Raw genomic sequence first — 20,761 nt, forward strand, 5'->3', positions numbered from 1 at the left:
AAATTCACCCCAACCATAAAAAATGATTTTGTCGAGGTCTAGACCTGAGGCTCGAACATCACAGCCACTGTCCTCGTGCAGCCATGCTTATCGAATGCCAGTAATATTCCACCTCTGTCTCCGATTTGGACCCAGCAATCATATCATCTGATTCCACTTTTCACCAAGACCTACTCAGCCATGCAAAGTTGGGCTCCTCCGAAAGCTCCGAACCTTGAAAATGATGCGTATATATAGACCCTTAAAAAAAGTTGTATATATTTACCTAATGTATGTATCGAATGTGTATATCTTGACCCTTATTCTAACAGACACTCTTAAATCGTAAAAGCTCCGTATCGTGTGAGGTTTATCCCAGAAAATAAATTAAACAAATACATATTATGTAATACATGAGAGGTTAATGTGTTTGATGGGAAATTGACTTAAGACTTTTGAAAGAAAAAATATTTTTCAAATCCTAAAACTTATCCCAAACTTTGGCTGAAATAAAGGTCATGATATATAGATCATGATTTTTGTATTTGTTATATTAGAGGTTGATATGTATAACTTTTTTATTTAAAAGTGCCAGTGTACATTAAAACATACTTGAGAGGTTTAAATTATAATTAAGCCTGTTAAGAATTATGTAAAAAAGATATAAAAGTTTCCTCAAGCGTCGAGGGAATTGCGCATATTAAAATTCAAAAACGAATCGATCTGATCAGGTTATTTATACGGGATTCCCAAAGTTATTAATAAAAAATAGACCGGGAGGATTTGAATAATTGCATATGAATCTAAAAAAGAATTTAATTGTGTCAACTGAAAACTTAATATTACTATTATAAGAATTGCAAAACCTTACGAAAGTCCTAATACTCTTGCAGAATTTATAGCCGGCCAATTAAAGAATAGAGTTTTGCTTAGAAAGGGAGCAAGGGTTGTTTGTGTTTGTGGATTGGATTACGATTTACGAAGCTGTAGCAGGCTGTGAGATGGAGAGAACTGAGAAGGTGGCAAGTTTCAAGGAGGGTGATTTGCCTGCATAATGTCATTACAAAAGTTGGGATGAAGAACGCCCAACCCCAATTAGTTTTTGACATCAGCAGATTAATATACACTACCCGAAATGACTTATTTATTAAATATTATATATTTTCAACTTCGTAGTTCATTTATTTTATTCGATCGCATTTCAAAATTTAAAATAATATGAATTGATATGAAGAATTTAGTTGATTGCATCCTGCCTACAAAACTAATTGTACAATCAACCATAAACTACTTCCCCGCAAAATTGGTAACCAAATATTAATTGTATAAATTTTTAATGCCCGACTTCTAAGTTCTAACAAACATACATGATACACCCCCAAGAGCAATGCTAGAGTTTCCCAAGGGTCACAAACACTAATGTGGCCATTTGTAATAGATGACAGCTGTGCTTAGATCTTTTTCATGATTTCACACCACACAAGTTTAATATTTAAGGATAGCAAAATCCCCCAAAACAATAATCATGGAGTAACTGCAATGGAACATATACAAGGTAACTGACAAGTGTGAGGCAGTCTTCACAACTGGGAACTAATTATAACTAACTGTGCAGGATCATCAACAATATCTCACTTATCAGCAGGTGTTGCACCAGTAACAGTTGAATTTTGATTATCTTTCTTGTTCTTGTCAACCGTTACAGACACGCTCTTACTTCGGGATGTAGCCAGTTCTTTATTTTCAGTTGAAGTTGCAGAGGGAGGCATCCCTTCTTCTATAGGTAGGGTTCGCTTTGAGCCGTCCAAAGCAACACCTAGAACTATATTTTCTTCCGATACAGGTCTTGGTGCAGGTACCTTCGTGTCTGTCAATCTTTCTGCTTGCTTTGGGTTAGAGGTGGATGGGTTAGCTTTGCTGCTGGAAGTTTTTGGAACAGCAGACAAGGGGTTATCCACTAAAATATTCTGCGGAGCACTTTCCAAATCTCTATTTTTACGTTGCTTCTTGGTAGAGTTGTTTTCTGTTACATTATTGGAAACTGGGGCATTCAAATTGGAGTTTGAAACTTCTCCAGTTTTAGAAATTGCCTTGCCTGTAGATTTTGACAAGATTTTATCCACAGCTTTATCCTCATGCTTGGTGTCATATACAGGTGCTCCTTCAGTTATCTGGTCATTTTTGCTGTCAGGATTAGGCGCATCTCCCACAGTGGAAGTTGATTTCAGATCTGAAAATGATGCTTCTTTTTCTTTGGAGTTGGAGGATGTCTTTTCTTTAGTTTTGGCATCAGATGGCCCACTCTTCATATCTACTTGATTGTCAGATGTCCGTGCAGCGGCTTTGTTGTCTTGCTCTCCATTAGTGCGTGATGAGCGAGTTTGAGATCTAGTTCTACCTTCTCCATTGATTTTGTTTGATGGCTCAATTAAAAGTAAAGGACGGTTTTCAGGTGCTCTACCACGAGTAAAAACTGAATCAGCAAATGGCATGCTATCCAAATCAGCATCACCATATATCTTTTGAACTGTACGAATAGGAGTAGCAAGCCGAGCCCTGTGATGGCTAATAACTCTTAGGAGATCCAAGAGTATCGCTTCCTGTTTTTAACATCCAAATGGTTGACATATATGAGACAAACTCCACTAAATAAAAAACGTTCATCAATTCAAGTGAAGTTAAAAAGCACATGGCCGCAGATCAAAACATAGAACAGGATAACTCTCATGATTTCAGGAAGAGGAAGTCAACGTTAGTTTAAGCAAGTATGTACACAAGGAATCAATAACAATGAGAAACGCATGATTTGTAATAACCAAATATAGCATGGTCATAGGTATAACTTATTAGATTAGCATAATTTTCTTGTATGATATTTCTTCATTGTTTTTTCTTTTCTTTTCATTATTTTGGATTGTTTTAGAAAAATTGGCGGCTAATCTTTTGTTACCATATTTGTCCAAATAAATAATAAAATTTTGCAGAATTTGGATTAAAAAGTGCTAAAAGAAAAAATTAATTTAACAAGCTAAACAGGAAAAGGAAAGCTACACAAATCATGGCCACAAAAATTCCTTTCCATGACCATGTGGAAATCCGAGAAACATATAAGAATTACCTTGACACATAGGTACTCTTCAAAACGCGATGTCTTGACAAAGCAGGATATCAAGATCTGTAGTAGAATAAGAACATCATGAAAATGAAATAGACCGAAAAGTGAAACATCTAATACAACCATCAAGAACATCAGAATAATATCACAATGCAAGAGAACAAAAAGTGGTTTAAACCTTTTTTTAGTAACATACAGAAACATAAGATGTTGACACCAACTCGTCTTTCAAAAGTATAAATACAACAAATATAATACATTAGTTTCTGGGTCACTTTTATTCGATCCAACAAAATTGATATTTAGGCTTTAGCCAATAGTAACGATGTATACTGTTACTTGCTTTCCCTTTGAGACTTTGGTTTGTTTTTGGTCACAGATGAGTGTTCCTTGATAGAAAAAAACCATAATATCTAGAAAAATATCAAATTAAAATGATCTTACATTAATTGAGAACGACAATAGATTTATCAACAAGTCGAAGGATATAAAGTTGATTTTAGACTAACCATAAGTGCTTGATTTTCAGGATTAACATTCTCTAGGAACACTCTTCTGTGCAACTTCTGTTGTTCTACTTGAGGATTCTTTGCCAACACTTTCCGCATATCAGCTACAATATTCTGCAGAGTTTAGAGGCATTGATATTTATGGAAGAAATTGAAACACATATTGGAGACATGAGTATTTCAGATGTTACTAACATTAATCTTGTTGACGTCCAAGTGGCTGATGGCAAGATGAGTTTTGATACGCCAATGAGATTTTTGTGTGATATTTCTTACAACATTTACTGTGAACTTCTGATTTGGAATGTAAATAGCTTCACGGTCATCTCCTCGTACTATAGTTGGTGACCACCACCCCACATGCTGAATGACACAACTAGGGTCATGTTACAAAGCATTTTAAGCAAAGAAAAACATAAATAAAAGCTTAACAGCTGTTTGATGAATGGCCAGTCAATAGATACATTTAAATTTGGCATTTATCTCATTATTTAGCTCTATATATGTAAAATATTTTAATAAAATATCAAAACAAAAACATCTCTACATGTCACCGTCTTTGTAGGTATATTTATATCTCCATATATGTATATGCATATTTATATCTCCATATGTATGTACTCTCTCTTTTCTTTTTCTTTTTTGCTTAATTTTTGAACTCATATTAGGAATTACATGTTGAAGGAGAATAAACTTTCAAAATCATATTATATATGTGGTTAATAAATGATATAAATTAGGTTTACAACTAACAAGTTAATAGTTGATGCTTAATCATACTTTATTGCATTTTTATAGAAATTTTTAGAACCACAGAATCTCAATATCCAAAAGTTCCTTGACTTACTTTTTTTTTTTTTTTGCTAAATTCCTTGACTTACTTTTACTTATATATACATATATATTAAATATATACATATATTAGTTATCAAATATATGTACATATACATATATATTTATATCTTTTATCAATTACTAAACCCAAATTTCAGTGGTGGATCATGGATGCAACTATCTTTCATTTGTACTTAATTACCGTTTAAACAAACAGCACATGATACATAAACTCCATGATGAGCATAGTTATATAAATCATACATACCAATTCTCAGTTATTACCAGAATAACTTTACATACCTCAACAGTACCAGAAACTTCATAGCCTTCAATCTTTGTTTTAATCCACTCACTCACAATAAAAGGCCGGGTTGCTTGAATCATTACACTTGAAAGGAAATTTGTAAAAATCTGAAATAAAGAAAAAATCCAAAAATCGTGAAAGCTTGCAGGTTTAAAAAAGGATATACCAAAAGAAAAAAAAGGAGGTTACACACTGGGAAGATGAAGGGGATAATACTAAAAATCTATGTTACTCGGACTCTTCATTTTACCTTCGAGTACCAGTGACACTCGACACTTGGACATGGACACTTAGACTCGGACACTTATTTTAGGCCAAAAACATGTATATTTTTCAAAATGTTGCCGAATCCGATACTAGGACACGTGTCCATGTAGGACACTTCTAGCCGAGTCCGAGTAACATAGCTAAAAATAAGATGAAAAAATTGAAAGAAAGTTTTAAACTCCTTATAATTGAAGGAATAGAATGTGAAAGCCACCTCACGACCCGCAAGTGTCAGGAGGACTGTCCCAAGACCTCCTGCAGTGAGCCATTTCTGGGTAGAGAAACCTAGCAACTCCATGAACAATGATACAGCAGCCACCCAAACTGCAGTATAAACAGCTTTGCCAGCAAATTGAAATCCCACCTGCTAGCATGCAAGAAATGTTTATCTTTGCAGTACATAAAGCTGGATTTAAATTTTGTTACATTTGTAGAATCTATCTATCTATACTATACTATTATAATCAAAACAAAGGTATATTTGGTTGGATGTTGGTTTGGTACCGTAAGTAACTACCAGATCTAAGGAGATAACTGAGAACCATTAGATGTAATATAATAGAATATTCTCTGTTTTAATATCTAAACTACTCCAACGTGATGCCAAAAGACGAATTAAAATATTTTTTTGTACTTATTTTATATTATGATTTATATTAAAGTGTGTTTTGTTATTAATAATTATATAATCTATTAGGAAAATATTAGATTATAGATTATATTATTGTAAGGAATTTATATTATTGTAAGGAATTTATATATTTATTCCTATAAATTTTCCTTCCTCATAAAGTGGTCTATAGGAAACTCAAGAGTTGAAAAACTTACCTGATTAATTCTGATGGATAATTAATTAAGGGGTAAATAAATTAGGTGAGATGGATGGTCCTCTCTCTGTCTATATATATATCCACCTTTTCCATCAAAAGTGTTGGACTTATGAAAACTGCAAAGTAACACATAATTGATGTATATAGAAAAGAGAGAGAAACTCATACATCTCCATTGAAGCACCTACATACAAGACCTTGTTGCACTCAAATAATCATAGCCATGTCAACAGGTATGTATTCTACTTATCTGTGATGATCATATAGTTCAAGATCCGTGAATTCATGTTAGTGTTCTTTTACGCTGCTCCTGATTATAACATACAGTGTTATTAATTCTTACGTGATAGTCAGCATTCATTTAATTTTTTCTTACATGTGGCATCAGAGCCAACGGTTACGAAACATATGATTATTCCCATCAATATAAATAGCATCCATACATGAATATAATGATATTTTCTGGGCTTATAATCATCATCAATTAGTATTCATCTGATTATTATGTGATTGCTATATATAATATGTATTGATCAGACTATTGCCTGTTGACTCCAGATTATGATTATAATCTCACATGGTAATGTTTGGTTATTGTGTTTGTTGAATTTTATGGATTATTTTGAGTACCACTCACAGGAGTACTTGGAGTATTAAACTAATGAATAAATAAGTACTGCCCACAGGAGTATTTAAATTTTAAGCTTATGAAAGGTTTTGAGAACTACCCACAGGAGTGCTCCAAATTCTTAAACTGATAGATATATTTTATGTGTTACCTTAAGATTTAATTTTTGTATTTCTTTGCGCAGTCAATACACCTTCGGCTCTTAATTCTTACGCTACATCTATTGTTAAGCTTAATGGAACCAACTACTCAGAATGGAAAGAGCAAGTTGAATTCTCATTGGGAGTTCTTGAATTGGACATGACTCTCCTAAGAGATAAACCAAGTCCACTTACTGAATCAAGCACTCCCGAAGAGAAAAAGGTCTATGATGATTGGGAAAGATCCAATAGATTGAGCACGATGTTTATGCGGATGGTGGTTGACACCAACATTAAGTCGTCACTTCCTACCACTGATAATGCTAAGGAATACTTAAAGAATATTGAGGAAAGGTTCAAGACAACAGATAAATCCCTTGCGGGGAAGCTGACGACGGATCTTGTAACCATGAAGTTTGATGGTTCTCGCACCATGAATGCTCATGTTATTGAAATGATCAACCTTGCTGCCAAACTTAAGAATTTGGGATTGGCAATGGATGATGCTTTCCTTGTCCAGTTTATTCTGACTAGTTTGCCTCCGCAATATGAACCATTCAAGATTCATTACAACACTATTACGGAAAAGTGGAGTTTGAATGAATTGACTAATAAATCGGTTCAGGAGGAATCTAGGCAAGGATCACAAGGTATTAAGGTAGCTCATTTCACTCAAGGAACTGCTAAGCATGCTAAGCAGGCTGGGAAAAAGAACAATATTGCTCGTAAAAGAACACCATTTAAGTCTGATGAGTCTGATCAACCATTAAAGAAGAAAAGGAAGGATAATCTTTGCAAATTCTATAAGAAGCCTGGACATTTCCAGGTGGATTGCAATAAACGTAAGGCCTGGTTCGAAAAGAAAGGTAACCCAATGGGTTTTGTAAGTTATTTCGAATCAAAGCTAACTGATGTACCTTCCTCTAATTGGTGGATAGACACCGGTGCTAATGTTCATGTTTCGAATTCCATGCAGGGATTCAGTACGATCCAAATTACATATCCAAGTGATCAGAATTTTATTTTTATGGGAAATAAAGACAAGGCTCCGGTGAAAGCTATTGGAACTTATCGTCTTAATTTATGTAGTGATTATGTATTGGACTTGTGTCAAACACTTTATGTACCGTCTATTTCCCGTAATCTTATTTCCGTAAGCACACTTGATAAGGTTGGATATTCTTTTGAGTTTGGCAATGGAAATTTCAGCTTGTTTAAAAATTCTAGTTGTATTTGTTTCGGAATTTTGATTGATGGTTTTTACAAGCTAGAACTTAAAACTCCCAATGCTGAAATAAATTTTACCCTGCATGATAAAGAAACAAAACATAGGTCATCCAAAGATGACACTTCGTGTGGCATAAAAGGCTGGGACATATATCCAATGAAAGAATCAAACGATTAATTAAGGATGGTATTCTTCCACAAATGGATTTTAATAATGTTCCAACATGTGTTGATTGTATAAAGGGAAAAACAACAAAGAACACAAAGAAAGGAGCCACAAGAAGTACCCAGCTTCTTGAAATAATACATACAGATATTTGCGGACCTTTTGATGTACCGACTTTTGGAGGAGAAAAGTATTTCATCACATATATCGACGATTATTCACGCTATTGTTATGTCTTTCTATTACATGAAAAATCTCAATCCGTGGATGCTGTACAAGTATTCATCGCCGAGGCAGAAAGACAAACAAAAGAAAAGGTGAAAATCATTGGGTCGGATAGAGGTGGTGAATTTTATGGAAGGTATGATGAAACAGGGCAACACCCTGGACCTTTTGCTAAACTTCTCCAGAAGCTTGGTATTATTGCTCAGTACACAACGCCTGGTTCTCCATGGCAGAATGGTGTAGCTGAAAGAAGGAATCGTACATATATGGAGATGGTTAGATCCATGATGAGTCACACTAATTTGCCAATGTTCTTGTGGATGGAAGCCTTACGTACAGCCGTTTATATCTTAAATAGGGTTCCAAGCAAAGCGGTTCCAAATACACCTTTTGAACTGTGGAAAGGCTGGAAACCTAGTTTAAGACATCTCCAAATTTGGGGTTGTCCGGCTGAGGCTAGAATATACAATTCACAAGAAAAGAAATTAGATTTTAGAACAGTGAGTGGATACTTTATTGGATATCCGGAAAATACAAAAGGATATCGAATTTACTGTCCTAACCATAGTACGAGAATAGTTGAAACTGATAATGCCAAGTTCTATGAGAATGATGAGACCATTAAGAGCATAAAGCAAAGTGATGTGATCATTCAAGAAGTAAGGGTACAGGTTCTATTACCTATTATTTCGAAAGATGTCGGGAATCCCTCTAGGAACGAACAAGGGAACACTGAGGAGATCCCAATGAATGATCAGCTCCCTGATGAGGTTTTCACAAATAAAAATAATAATAGAGATTCATCAGAAACAACATTAAGGAGATCTCAGAGACAAAGGAGATCGGCCATTTCTGATGATTTCTTGCTTTATCTCATAGAAGCTGATGAAAATAAGGATCCGGTTTCTTATGCTCAAGCCATTAAAGGCCCTGATTCTGACAAATGGATTGATGCAATGAAGGATGAATTAAAATCTATGAGTGATAATCAAGTCTGGGAAATTGTTCAAATCCCACCGGGTCATAAAGCAATTGGTTGTAAATGGGTATACAAAACCAAACGTGATTCTAAAGGTGATGTTGAACGATGTAAAGCTCGACTTGTGTTCAAAGGTTTTAATCAGAAAGAAGGCATCAATTATTTCGAGACTTTTTCTCCAGTTTCCCAAAAAGATTCTTTTAGAATCATCATGGCAGTAGTAGCTCATTATGATCTCGAGTTGCATCAAATGGACGTCAAAACCGCGTTCCTGAATGGAGACTTGGAAGAAGAAATATATGTGTCAACCTGAAGGCTTCATAATTGAAGGGCAAGAGCATATGGTCTGCAAACTTAGGAAATCAATATATGGACTAAGGCAAGCTTCCAGAGATTGGTATTTAAAATTTCATGAAACCATTACAAATTTCGGTTTCATTGAAAATGTTGTTGATACCTGCATATATCTTAAATTCAGTGGGAGCAAATTCATATTTTTGATTCTATATGTTGATGACATACTATTGGCTTGTAGTGACCTTGGTTTGTTGCGAGAAACTAAAGATTATCTCTCAAAGAACTTTGAAATGAAAGATATGGGGGAGGCTTCCTATGTTCTAGGCATAGAGATTTTCCGTGATAGAACACAAGGAATTTTGGGCTTGTCTCAGAAGGCCTATATCGATAAAGTTCTTAAGAGATTTAACATGGATTCTTGTTCCGCTAGTCCTGTTCCATTGCATAAAGGAGACAAACTTGTTCTTAAGCAATGTCCGAGGACACCTATGGAACGAGAGGAAATGCAGAATTATCCTTATGCATCCCTCGTGGGGAGCCTGATGTATGCACAGGTCTGCACCAGACCTGACATTAGCCATGCCGTTGGCGTGTTGGGAAGGTTTCAGAGTGACCCAGGAATCGCTCATTGGAAAGCTGCAAAGAAAGTTCTGAGATACCTAAAGGGGACTAAAAATCGTATGCTCACATACAGAAAATCAAATCATCCGCAGATGATTGGTTATGCTGATTCGGATTTTGCTGGATGTCCTGATACTAGGCTCTGCACTCTTGGCTATACATTTCTTTTGTGTGGAGGTGCCGTTTCATGGAAAAGTCAAAAATCTGAAATGATTTTCGGTTCCACCATGATGGCTGAATATGTGGCCTGTCATGAAGCTTCCATTCAAGGAACATGGCTGCGCAATTTTGTGTCACAGTTTGGAGACTTAAATTTTATCTTTAAACCATTATCGATCTATTGTGACAATCAAGCTGCGACGTTCTTTTCTAAGCATGACAGGATTACTGATGGTTCAAAACACATGGACCTAAAATACCTGTTGTTAAAGCAAGATGTTAAACAAAAGAAAATTGTCATTGAGTCCATATGCACTGACTTGCAAGTAGCAGACATATTTACAAAAGGACTGCCAATTAAGACCTTTGAAACGCATGCTGAAAGTTTAGGTCTCCTGGACAGTTCCTAAATTACTGATTATGTCGCTTGTTTTATGTATGTAAATGTGAAAGACAATTACCGAGCTCTTAATGTATAACATCTGAAGTTTTCTGTTTCTTCATTATAAAGGTGTACACACTTATGTTCAAGATGAATGAAATATTAGGTGACCATTAAGCCATTCTCATTATGACCTGGTTGTGAAAATTGCAGATGTGGTAGTACATGGAAGTAAGCGTGTTGTACAACAACATGTGCACGCCATGACTCATGCATCTGTTAATCTATCAACTAAGGACTTGAAGGATAACTAATGTCTCTGTGCACATTCATGACGTGTTTCCTATAAGACCAAGTGGGAGACTATAAGAAAAATTTATATTATTGTAAGGAATTTATATATTTATTCCTATAAATTTTCCTTCCTCATAAAGTGGTCTATAGGAAACTCAAGAGTTGAAAAATTTACTTGATTAATTCTGATGGATAATTAATTAAGGGGTAAATAAATTAGGTGAGATGGATGGTCCTCTCTCTGTCTATATATATCCACCTTTTCCATCAAAAGTGTTGGACTTATGAAAACTGCAAAGTAACACATAATTGATGTATATAGAAAAAAGAGAGAAACTCATACATCTCCATTGAAGCACCTACATACAAGACCTTGTTGCACTCAAATAATCATAGCCATGTCAATAGGTATGTATTCTACTTATCTGTGATGATCATATAGTTCAAGATCCGTGAATTCATGTTAGTGTTCTTTTACGCTGCTCCTGATTATAACATACAGTGTTATTAATTCTTACGTGATAGTCAGCGTTCATTTAATCTTTTCTTACACATAAACCACCAGCAACTGACAACCAGCCGCCTCCAACAGCCTTATTCACCCCAGCAATCCCAGCAGCCATCACAAACTACTCCATCAGCCACTGGAAAGACAAAAACCCTAATCTTCATAATAGATATATAAACATATATTCTGTCAAACTACATTAGAACTTGCAAAACAACCCCTGATTTTCCAAAACTTGAAGTCAACACTTCATTTTACACGATGATTGATGTCAACGAAGTAAACAGCCATCTTGAAAAACGTATATAGAGAAAAACAATCTGAAATTAGGAAACTTGGAGAATAAGCTTGAAGCTTTGAGTTTACAAATGCAAAATTTTCAAGTATCACTCAAAGTATATATGGAAAAACTTGGTTTACGACATAATCCTCCATCTCCACCCGTAAGAACTCCATACCCGATTGTTGAAAAAAAATCATAATGTTGAAACTCTTAAAGTTCAGTGTATCAACATCGAAAAAAGAAGAGGTAGAGAATGTAACTATGATTGAAGAAGTTGTGACGAAGGAGGCCGGCATCATTATGATAGAGCACATTGATTTTTTTCGGATAAAACAAGATGGGAGTTGTTGACTTTTCAAGATATCATATTCTTTTAGTGTTGCTTCCAAAGATTTTACTTATGGAGTTGGAATTTGATGTTTTAAGGTGCTACTACAAATCACCTTTTTGTTCACTGATTTTTAGATTTTATAAAACTCGCGGACGAGTGTTTTTCAAAGGCATGGAGAATGATGCCAAACAAACAATTAAAATTAATCTGTATTTTTCCTATATTATTATTAAGATATAAGTGTGTTTTGTTATTAATAATTATATAATATATTAGGAAAATTCTAGATTATTATAGATTATATACTTAGTTATGGTAGTTTATATATATAAGTATTTTGTTTTCAGGAAATTGGCTTTCAAGTAATAGTTATTTATATATTCTCATGTATTTTTTCATAATGGAATAGATTTATGAGGATTTATGTTGTGTTTCTTGCTATTCTCTCCAGAGATAGGTTTTACCCATTTTTTTTACCATCCCCCAATAATGTCCTACATCACCATAGGTTCAAAGCATAGTTGTACGGATCGCGGGTCGATCGGGTACGTGACACGAGTACGGGTACGTGGGATGTCAACTTGAGTGAATACGGTACAAGAGGTCATAAATCGGGTTCATGGATCGATTTGAGGATCCTTTTTAATAATAAATATTTATTAAAAATAATATATATATCAGGTACTATTATAGTATATATTTTCAATTTGATAGCTAAATTTGTAAAAAAAAAATATAAATAGGAACAATATTAAAATTTGTAATAATTAAAATTAATTAATTTTATAAATTAATATTTTGTATTTACATTTTCGTTTTTGAAATTAAAATATCTAAATGCATATGGAAGATAAGAAGAGGTGACCAGCTGGCCCGCTACTAATAAAAATTATTATGAATGTGGACTAGATTTAGTCCATGTTCACTTCAAATAGTTACAAACAAGTATATATCACTACAATTTGACTAGTAATATCTTTATCCCATAGAAACGGTCCTCTTCCCAACGCACAACCACTCCCGAGGCCCTATAACAACCGATCCCATCTCTACTTCGTCTTCTTCACGCTAACAACACAACTCACATCAAATCTACACACAGCCACATAATCTTCAAAATTAAACAACTATCTACCATATTATACACAAATTAAACAACCCAACATTCATTTACTTTTTTCTTTTCACTTTTGTGACCGCCAGAATAAAATAGACAGGTTCGCCGGAAACCACAAACTGGTACGCGACCCATGGCCATTCGGGTCGACTTCGGCCCGTGTTCCGGTACGAGCGACCTAGTTCACGGATCCATGGGTCGACACGCGAACCAGGTAACTATGGTTCAAAGTTCAAACCTCCATCAACATCATATTATAATTAAACATTTACATTTTTAATATTCTTAACTACTCCCGGAGGTTCAAGGGTCGAGTCTCGTCAACAACATATTATGGTTAGATCTATATTACAAGGACCATGGCTTACAATACCATCAAACATATATATTATTATATTTTAAATATATCTTTTATAATTTGTTTTCCTACTAATGAAAGAAATATATATTAAAACATAATTATGTTAAGATAAAACATATAAAAAATCATATGCGCATTACACGAGATATAAGTTAGCATAAATTAAAGCAAGATATAGTTAGTGAATGATGACGTTAGTTTACTAGGTTTATCGACCTATATTATTTTAATGCTATGGAAATGTAACTTTGGGGTAGATCTTGGCAAGGGTTGGGCATTTATATATTTAGTTATTGTTAAATAGGGGCCCTTTGTTTGTCTTTGTTTCAATTTTCGTTGTTTGTCTCCATTTCGTTTGTTTTCACAGTTTTGCTCAGGCTTGGGTGGGGCTAATAAGACACTCGAGTCCTCCAGTGTATAACAGGATCTACCGAGAGGTTAGATTAGTTAAAGTTCTAAGTCAGGTTCTCAAATTATTTGCAATGAGTACTTTGTTAAAGGCCTATGTAGTTTTCTACTTCTTTTTTGTTAAAAAAGCTAAATATTTGAGAGGGATTCCATACCAAAAAATGTTCGTTCGTGTCGTGTACTCAAACACAAAACCTCCATTTAGGGTTCGTGTACATCCGTTTTTGTATCGTTCTCGTGTCGTGTTTTGTGTAAAACTGAATTTAAATATAAATATAGTTAAATAAAAAATGAATGTGAATATTGGATTTTTAGGTAAAAAAATTACAAAAAATATGAAATGTATACATTTAAATCAATTATACTTACAAAATTATAAAACAATGCTTTATTTTAAAAGTATTTGATACAGATATACATATTTACATTTATTTATTAAAAATATACATATCTATAATAAATATTAATATTTAGTTATAAAAATAATTATTTTGTGTGTCTCGTGTCGTGTACGTAAAGGGTAAACACAGAACCGACACTACATCTCAGTCGTCTACTTCGTGTTCGAGTATTTTTCGTGTCGTGTACTCAAAATGCAAACACAAACACTAAATTTTCTTGCCGTGTACAAAAGGCCCGGCAGGGCGGGCTCTGACCAGATATTGAAAAGCCCGGGATTTTCGTAAAGGGTCTGGCCGGACTTTGACCGGGTCGGGCTCCAGGAAAATATCTATGCCTTTTTAGGCCCTCGAGGGGGGCCGTGTCAGGCTTTCTTTTAGGCCCGAGCCGGGCTTTTTTCGAGCCCGAACATGATCGACCCGACTTATTTTAAATTTGATGCATTTTTATTTATTAAACGTATTATAAATTAAATATAAAATATATTTATTATATGATTTATGGTCCACCAAACTGAATATCGATAATGGTTTATTCGTTATTGTTTTAATGATAAATTTATCGACTTTTCGTGTAGTTAGTATACATTTTATTTAAGTATGCTAAATTCAAATCTATAAATTTATATTTTAAATGATAAACTTATAAATATACAAGTGTTTCAAGTATTTTTTATATGTATTAAGTGTGAATATGTATACATATACATGTAAATATATGATAAAAATAGGATTTTACAGGGCTCAAATCAGGCTTTAATCGGGCTTACATTCGGGCCGAGCCAAAACCGGGCTTTTCAAAAGATCGGGCTTAGCCCGGGCTTTTAGCTGGTCGGGCTGGGTTTTGTCCAAAAATATAGAGCCCGTTAAAGCCCTTAATTATGATTTTTACTCACTTGACACAATTCAGTTAAATTTTTTTTTCAATTAACAAGTTCGTTTCATATGTATTTGTAAACTGCTCAATTTTGAATTGTACGAAAGTTATTAAAAGAAAATAAAATTCTAATATGAGTTGTTTTTTAATAAACTAATTTTTTTTAAATCTTAAATAAATATCTAGATAATTTTTTTTGATATATAAATCTAGAATTAATATCTATAACAAAATATATACTTAATAATTACTCCCTTCGTCCCACCCAATTGTTTACATTTGGGTTGGGCACGAAAATTAAGAAATGTAAAAAACAAAGAGAATAAATGTGGGTAAGTTAATGGAACCTAATGAAGTTAGTGACGAAAAGTATGTTATTTTAGAAAATGTTAACAATTGAATAGGACATCCCAAAAATAGAAGTGCTAACAATCTATTGGGACGGAGAGTGTAACAGTTTATTAAATCTAATTTATACTTTAGAAATGAGATGTCAAATATTTTGGACATAGAACAATTATGCATTAGAACTACAACATTATATTCGGTAAAATTTTAATCCTTTAAAACTGCTTTAAGGCTTTTGAAAGGTTCAGGTGGAATTTTTAGACTCACTTTTTGGTATGGTTCAGAAATATAGAGGTTCTTGTCAAACAGCCGGGATAGCTGGGCGACACAGTTCAGTAAATTCTTGCCCATTCATGTGTTAACAAATGGGGCCTTAGTCTAACATAAATTATTTCTTCTTACTTCAGTGTGAATCAGGAAAATAGAGGCAACACCTGAAAGCCACTGGTTTATTCAAATAATCCTTGTATTCTTCATAATGGAGCATATTAATACTAATAAAATAAGAACAAAGCAAGAACTGTGATTTATAAAACATACATTTCTTGAATCAGCAGGGTCGCTTGTTTCCGTAAAGTACTTCTGTGTTTGTTGAATTATGCTGCAGTAGATGATTTAAATAATAGTAGTTAACATATACTCTAAAGAACGTAGTCTATAGCTCGAAATTCACTAGAATTGTACGCATATACTAATCTAGAAGAATAAGAATCTAAAAATATGTAATAACCTTGGAACAAAATAATTGATTCAATACATATTTTAAAAGATGGAGCTGGAAAAAAAATGCAAAAATCAACAAGAAACTTCAATTACAAAACAGCAAATTAGTATATCGGTCTATCATTTCAAATAGACCAATGACTTCATCCAAAATTATTTAATGACCAGGTGACAGAGAGTGCTCTCACCTTGAAATACAATATGCAAAAGCGAGCACGGTTGACAGGGACCTCACAAAATTCAAAAGACGTTGCTTAACAATTTCACTAGCTTCTGATGGCAAGACCACAGGATCCAGTGCTCTATTAGAAATAAATATTCATAAGTGCATAATATTTATTTGAGACACATAAAACCCATAGATAAACAACTACTTATTTTTCATATTCAGAGTTTAAGTCAGTCAATACCTGCACATAAGTGTTGCTCCTGTCCAAAGCAGAATAGGCTGGAGATAAGATGTCACTACATAATTGGTGCTGCTCTTTTTCCAACTTTTATCACTTTTCTAAATTATATTGAAATGTAAGATGTGATGACCATAGAAATATCTGAGGTAAAATATAAATAATACTGCCAAACATAAAAGAAAACAGAAACGAGCATGTACATGAAGAATTATATTTCTGCTTAGACGCATTAATGGACTCAGGCCCCATACAGCAAAAAGTAGAACGGTAATTGCCGGAACCAACTTAAGTACAAAATGTTTACTTTGCAAAGCAACGCAAGACCTGCATAACATTAGACCAGTTTACATATTAGATCGTAAACTGGATAATAATAAAATGGGGCAGAAATAAATTTTTAATTCCTGCAAATTTATTTAGATCCCAAAACAAGGGCAGGAAGACAAGAATGCAACTAATTTATATTTGTGTGTCCACCGTCTCCAAATAATAATAATGACAGCATAGGTCAACTAGGCTACAAGCATATAAATGTTAATTAAAATATGTCCACTAAAAAAATCACATAGGGCACAATTGTACATCTATTAAAGGTAGAATATCAGCAACTTTATTGACTTGCAACAATAGATTCACCCTAATTGATAGAAAAATGGATTACCTCGTCAATTCTGCACCTGCATTTTTTAAACCAGCGATGTGGTGATAATGACCTAAATTTAAAAACGAATGACACGTGAAGAGACTCTGCCTATAAGGAGCAGCATGTACTCGTCTGTGCAGTCTATCTAAAAAGCGAACACTCCAAGCATCTCGTCTCTGAATTTGTAAACAAAGAAAACAAAGGTCAACCTCTACAAAGGAAAAAATATTACAGTAACATATGCCCCCCATTCCTTGCGAGCTTATGGTTGACCAAAATATAATTTGGACGCTACCGTAACTAATGGAAACGACACACTTAGCTTAATCATACAGTGAAAGCAAAGCGACGCACTAGCCACTTGGGTTTACTTGGCACTGATATTAATAAAAGGAACGGAAAGCTACAAGTTATAACTGCTAAAAATCTCATGAGAGTTCAACAGAAAACGTCTGCTTTTTTGGATAACTTATGAGCTTCTCAACAAAGGAACACATCATAAATAATACAGAAGAAATCAAGTGACAAAAGAAATTCGAAAAACACTAATAGCTAATTAATAAAAATTCATACACTCAAAAATAAATCTAACCCAGTTTTACAACCTTGTCACCCACCAAACTGTTTGGTAGTTGTGCTACTAGCAGCCTTATAATAAAACCTCCCAATATAAGAGGAAGAACGAGGACAAACATAAAAGTAGGATAATATTGTGAAAAATAATACTACATGGGAACTCATCACAAGCAAATTGAGGTCATCCCTGTAATTGGAAGTTTTATTTCCACTATTACAACTGAAATGAACTAGAAATTAGAAAACTCCACATGTAAGAAAAGTTTCCTGCTATCGACAAAGAAGCGACATGCAGGCATACAAAATTGAATGACCTAACTGTATGCACATGCAACTATACAAGGACTGAAAAAAGGTTAAGTAGACGTGTCTCACAAACAAAGAATAAGTCATAAACGTTCAACTATTGATAAAAAAAGTGACCTGCAGGAATAATTTTCGGATTTTGTAACGATCCACAAGCATTAAGAAAAGGCAGATAAGAGTATAAAACGTCATAACACCAATGGACACTCTGACAGATCGAAAAGATGCATACCAAGGAAACTGATGATATAGCACCTACTAATTTTACTCTGCCACTTGCCGGCCAACTCTGCTACTAAGAGAACATCCTTGTGTTACATAATGCAATTCAAAAGGTGTTACGCTGTTTTAAACAAATAATTAGGTACCTTCAATTCTCTGCCAGATAAATGGTTCCTATATATTCCCAATTGCGGGGACAATTGTAAAGTGCAACCAGTGGCCATGATAGAACAACACTAGAATTCAACTAATCTCCCCAAAAATTATGACATGGTAATGTTAATTAAATTAAATAAAATGAGGATGCAAAGAATGGTGAACCACTTTTGATGTAAAAGCAATCTATATATTTGACAAACTCTAACCCCTGCAACCTCCTGTAAGAAAAACAAAGTACACAAATATTAGCAAGCCAAAACAGTGAAAACTATGTATTATGCATTGCCCTTGAAAGGAGTAGTATAGAAATCATTTGAACACAATTTATTTGTAAATTAAGGTCAGTAACTTTCACTGAAAGACGAATGATTCTTAAATAAGTTAGATATCTAACAACCATATGTTAACCAATTTACTTGATTCCACACGCATGACATGTGATACATTTAACATAACTGCTTAATGTTTGTGTCTTTTCTGATTTTGTTGCGCATGATCCAATGCAATTCATATTTTTCTATACGCTCAACCAGAGATTCTTTAGCCCTTAATTTATATCCAACCCACTGTTTAACTCATAATTTAATTTGTGGATTTAAAGATTTAAAAACAACCCAACTTTTACTTTCGTCATTCCTCTCTTGCAAATGCACTGACTTACAAAAATCACTTTATCCCGCACTCCAATTTTCATTCTTAAGCTTGCCACTTCCCCTCTTTTCAGATACTTGTCACAAATAAGGGAGCATATCAACTTACACAATAATCCCATCTACCCTAATTTCGATGAAGCACAATTGCCTGAGACATACAGGTTTCGCTATTCATTATATCAAAAAGGACAAAAGACCCATCCGGTACTAACTTTACTAGGCACCACATCATTGAAGGTGAAGTTTGTACTTTAATTAATAATACAAACACATTCTACGGAGTTCCAAGCTATCAATTCTGTTTTTAAATTGCCACTTCAGAAATCACAATAGTTCGTGTACTTAAAAATTGATTAGAAATAGAAATGCTATGCGTGGGAATTGAATATAATGGACTTTCTAGAATTCTTCATCACACTTTATTTCACCATTTTTTCCTCTTTACTAAACATTACTGGTTTCGAAACCATGCTAAATACACGAGGAAACAAAATTTCCCAATCCTACAAGTGTTGAGATGAAAATTAAAATTCAACTTCATATGAGCTGGAATTAAACATAAAATAAGTCCCAACAAATAATATATTAAAATTAACCACAATATAAAATTTTATAAGCACAAATTTCATCTTAAATACAAATTCTAAAAATGATCTCATATCTCTACACTTGGAATATGAATCCTCAAATTAGTTACTAAAAATTGAATGCACAAATGTTTGATAGATACAAGAATTCATAATTTTGAGTAGTTTGTATAAAAACGGACAGGAGAGCATATTAACATCAATTTTGAGGAAAAAAGGTTGCCGGAAAGTGGTAATTTACCTAACGACGCGGCGGAGACACGGCGGGAGATGCAACGGCCGAGACGATAGTTTCTAGGATTGATATTACGGTTTTTCTGTGGTACGATGATGTATTATGCCCGTGTTAAAAATGGTCTTAAACGACACTTCAAAACCGTACCTTGCAAAAGACCTAAAATGTTACGTTATAATTTTTTTATGTGCAAAAAGGTAGATAAAATACTGTTTTGGTACAAAATACTATATGATGTACCGTTTTGAGTCAAAATCCTACTTCAACTAACGTTTTGCATATTACAAAAAAATTAAAAAAAAAAGTACCAAAACGGCACACTAAGTAGTAAGTACCATTTTACATTAAAAAACAAAACGTAAGACGATGTATCGTTATGAATTAATATTTTGGGTCATTATTTTCAAAAATGACATTTTGGACCATTTAATACTCAGAAATAACATCGTGGTTATTTGGTTATTGTTCTTGTTTTATGTCTTGTGTTTTGTTTTGGAAAAATATGCACGTGTTGGGGATATTTAATATTAAAATATTAAAATACAACATTATTTATTTTATATAACATAGCACTGGCTTCTATAGATATTATAATGATAATATGAGTTTTATTTATACTGACCAATAAATTACTTGTAACTATTGGAAAGAATGATC

At 33.8% G+C, this 20,761-nt stretch overlaps 1 protein-coding gene across 5 annotated transcripts; it reads right to left on the reverse strand.

The window, feature by feature from the left end:
• Window positions 1-1,407: 1,407 nt before the first annotated feature.
• LOC141671230 (mechanosensitive ion channel protein 2, chloroplastic-like) lies at window positions 1,408-20,246 on the reverse strand. Of its 5 annotated transcripts, none has more exons than XM_074477391.1 (14): window positions 20,111-20,246; window positions 18,617-18,847; window positions 18,481-18,537; window positions 17,385-17,542; window positions 16,924-17,047; window positions 16,724-16,821; window positions 16,502-16,615; window positions 16,131-16,191; window positions 5,226-5,378; window positions 4,741-4,851; window positions 3,799-3,966; window positions 3,604-3,717; window positions 3,098-3,154; window positions 1,408-2,579 (listed from the first exon to the last, which is right to left on the reverse strand). In XM_074477391.1, the coding sequence occupies exons 2-14, from the start codon at window positions 18,692-18,694 to the stop codon at window positions 1,611-1,613; spliced, it is 2,262 nt and encodes a 753-aa protein (XP_074333492.1). In that variant the 5' UTR covers window positions 18,695-18,847; window positions 20,111-20,246; the 3' UTR covers window positions 1,408-1,610. The 5 variants fall into 5 exon arrangements, with proteins under 5 accessions (XP_074333492.1, XP_074333491.1, XP_074333490.1 ...); XM_074477390.1 differs by having other exon boundaries at window positions 5,226-5,375; window positions 18,481-18,540; XM_074477389.1 differs by having other exon boundaries at window positions 18,481-18,540.
• Between the last annotated feature and the right edge of the window lie 515 nt (window positions 20,247-20,761).

The sequence above is a fragment of the Apium graveolens genome, chromosome 7 (assembly GCF_009905375.1).
Source record: "Apium graveolens cultivar Ventura chromosome 7, ASM990537v1, whole genome shotgun sequence".
In the NCBI taxonomy this organism is placed as follows: Eukaryota; Viridiplantae; Streptophyta; class Magnoliopsida; order Apiales; family Apiaceae; genus Apium; species Apium graveolens.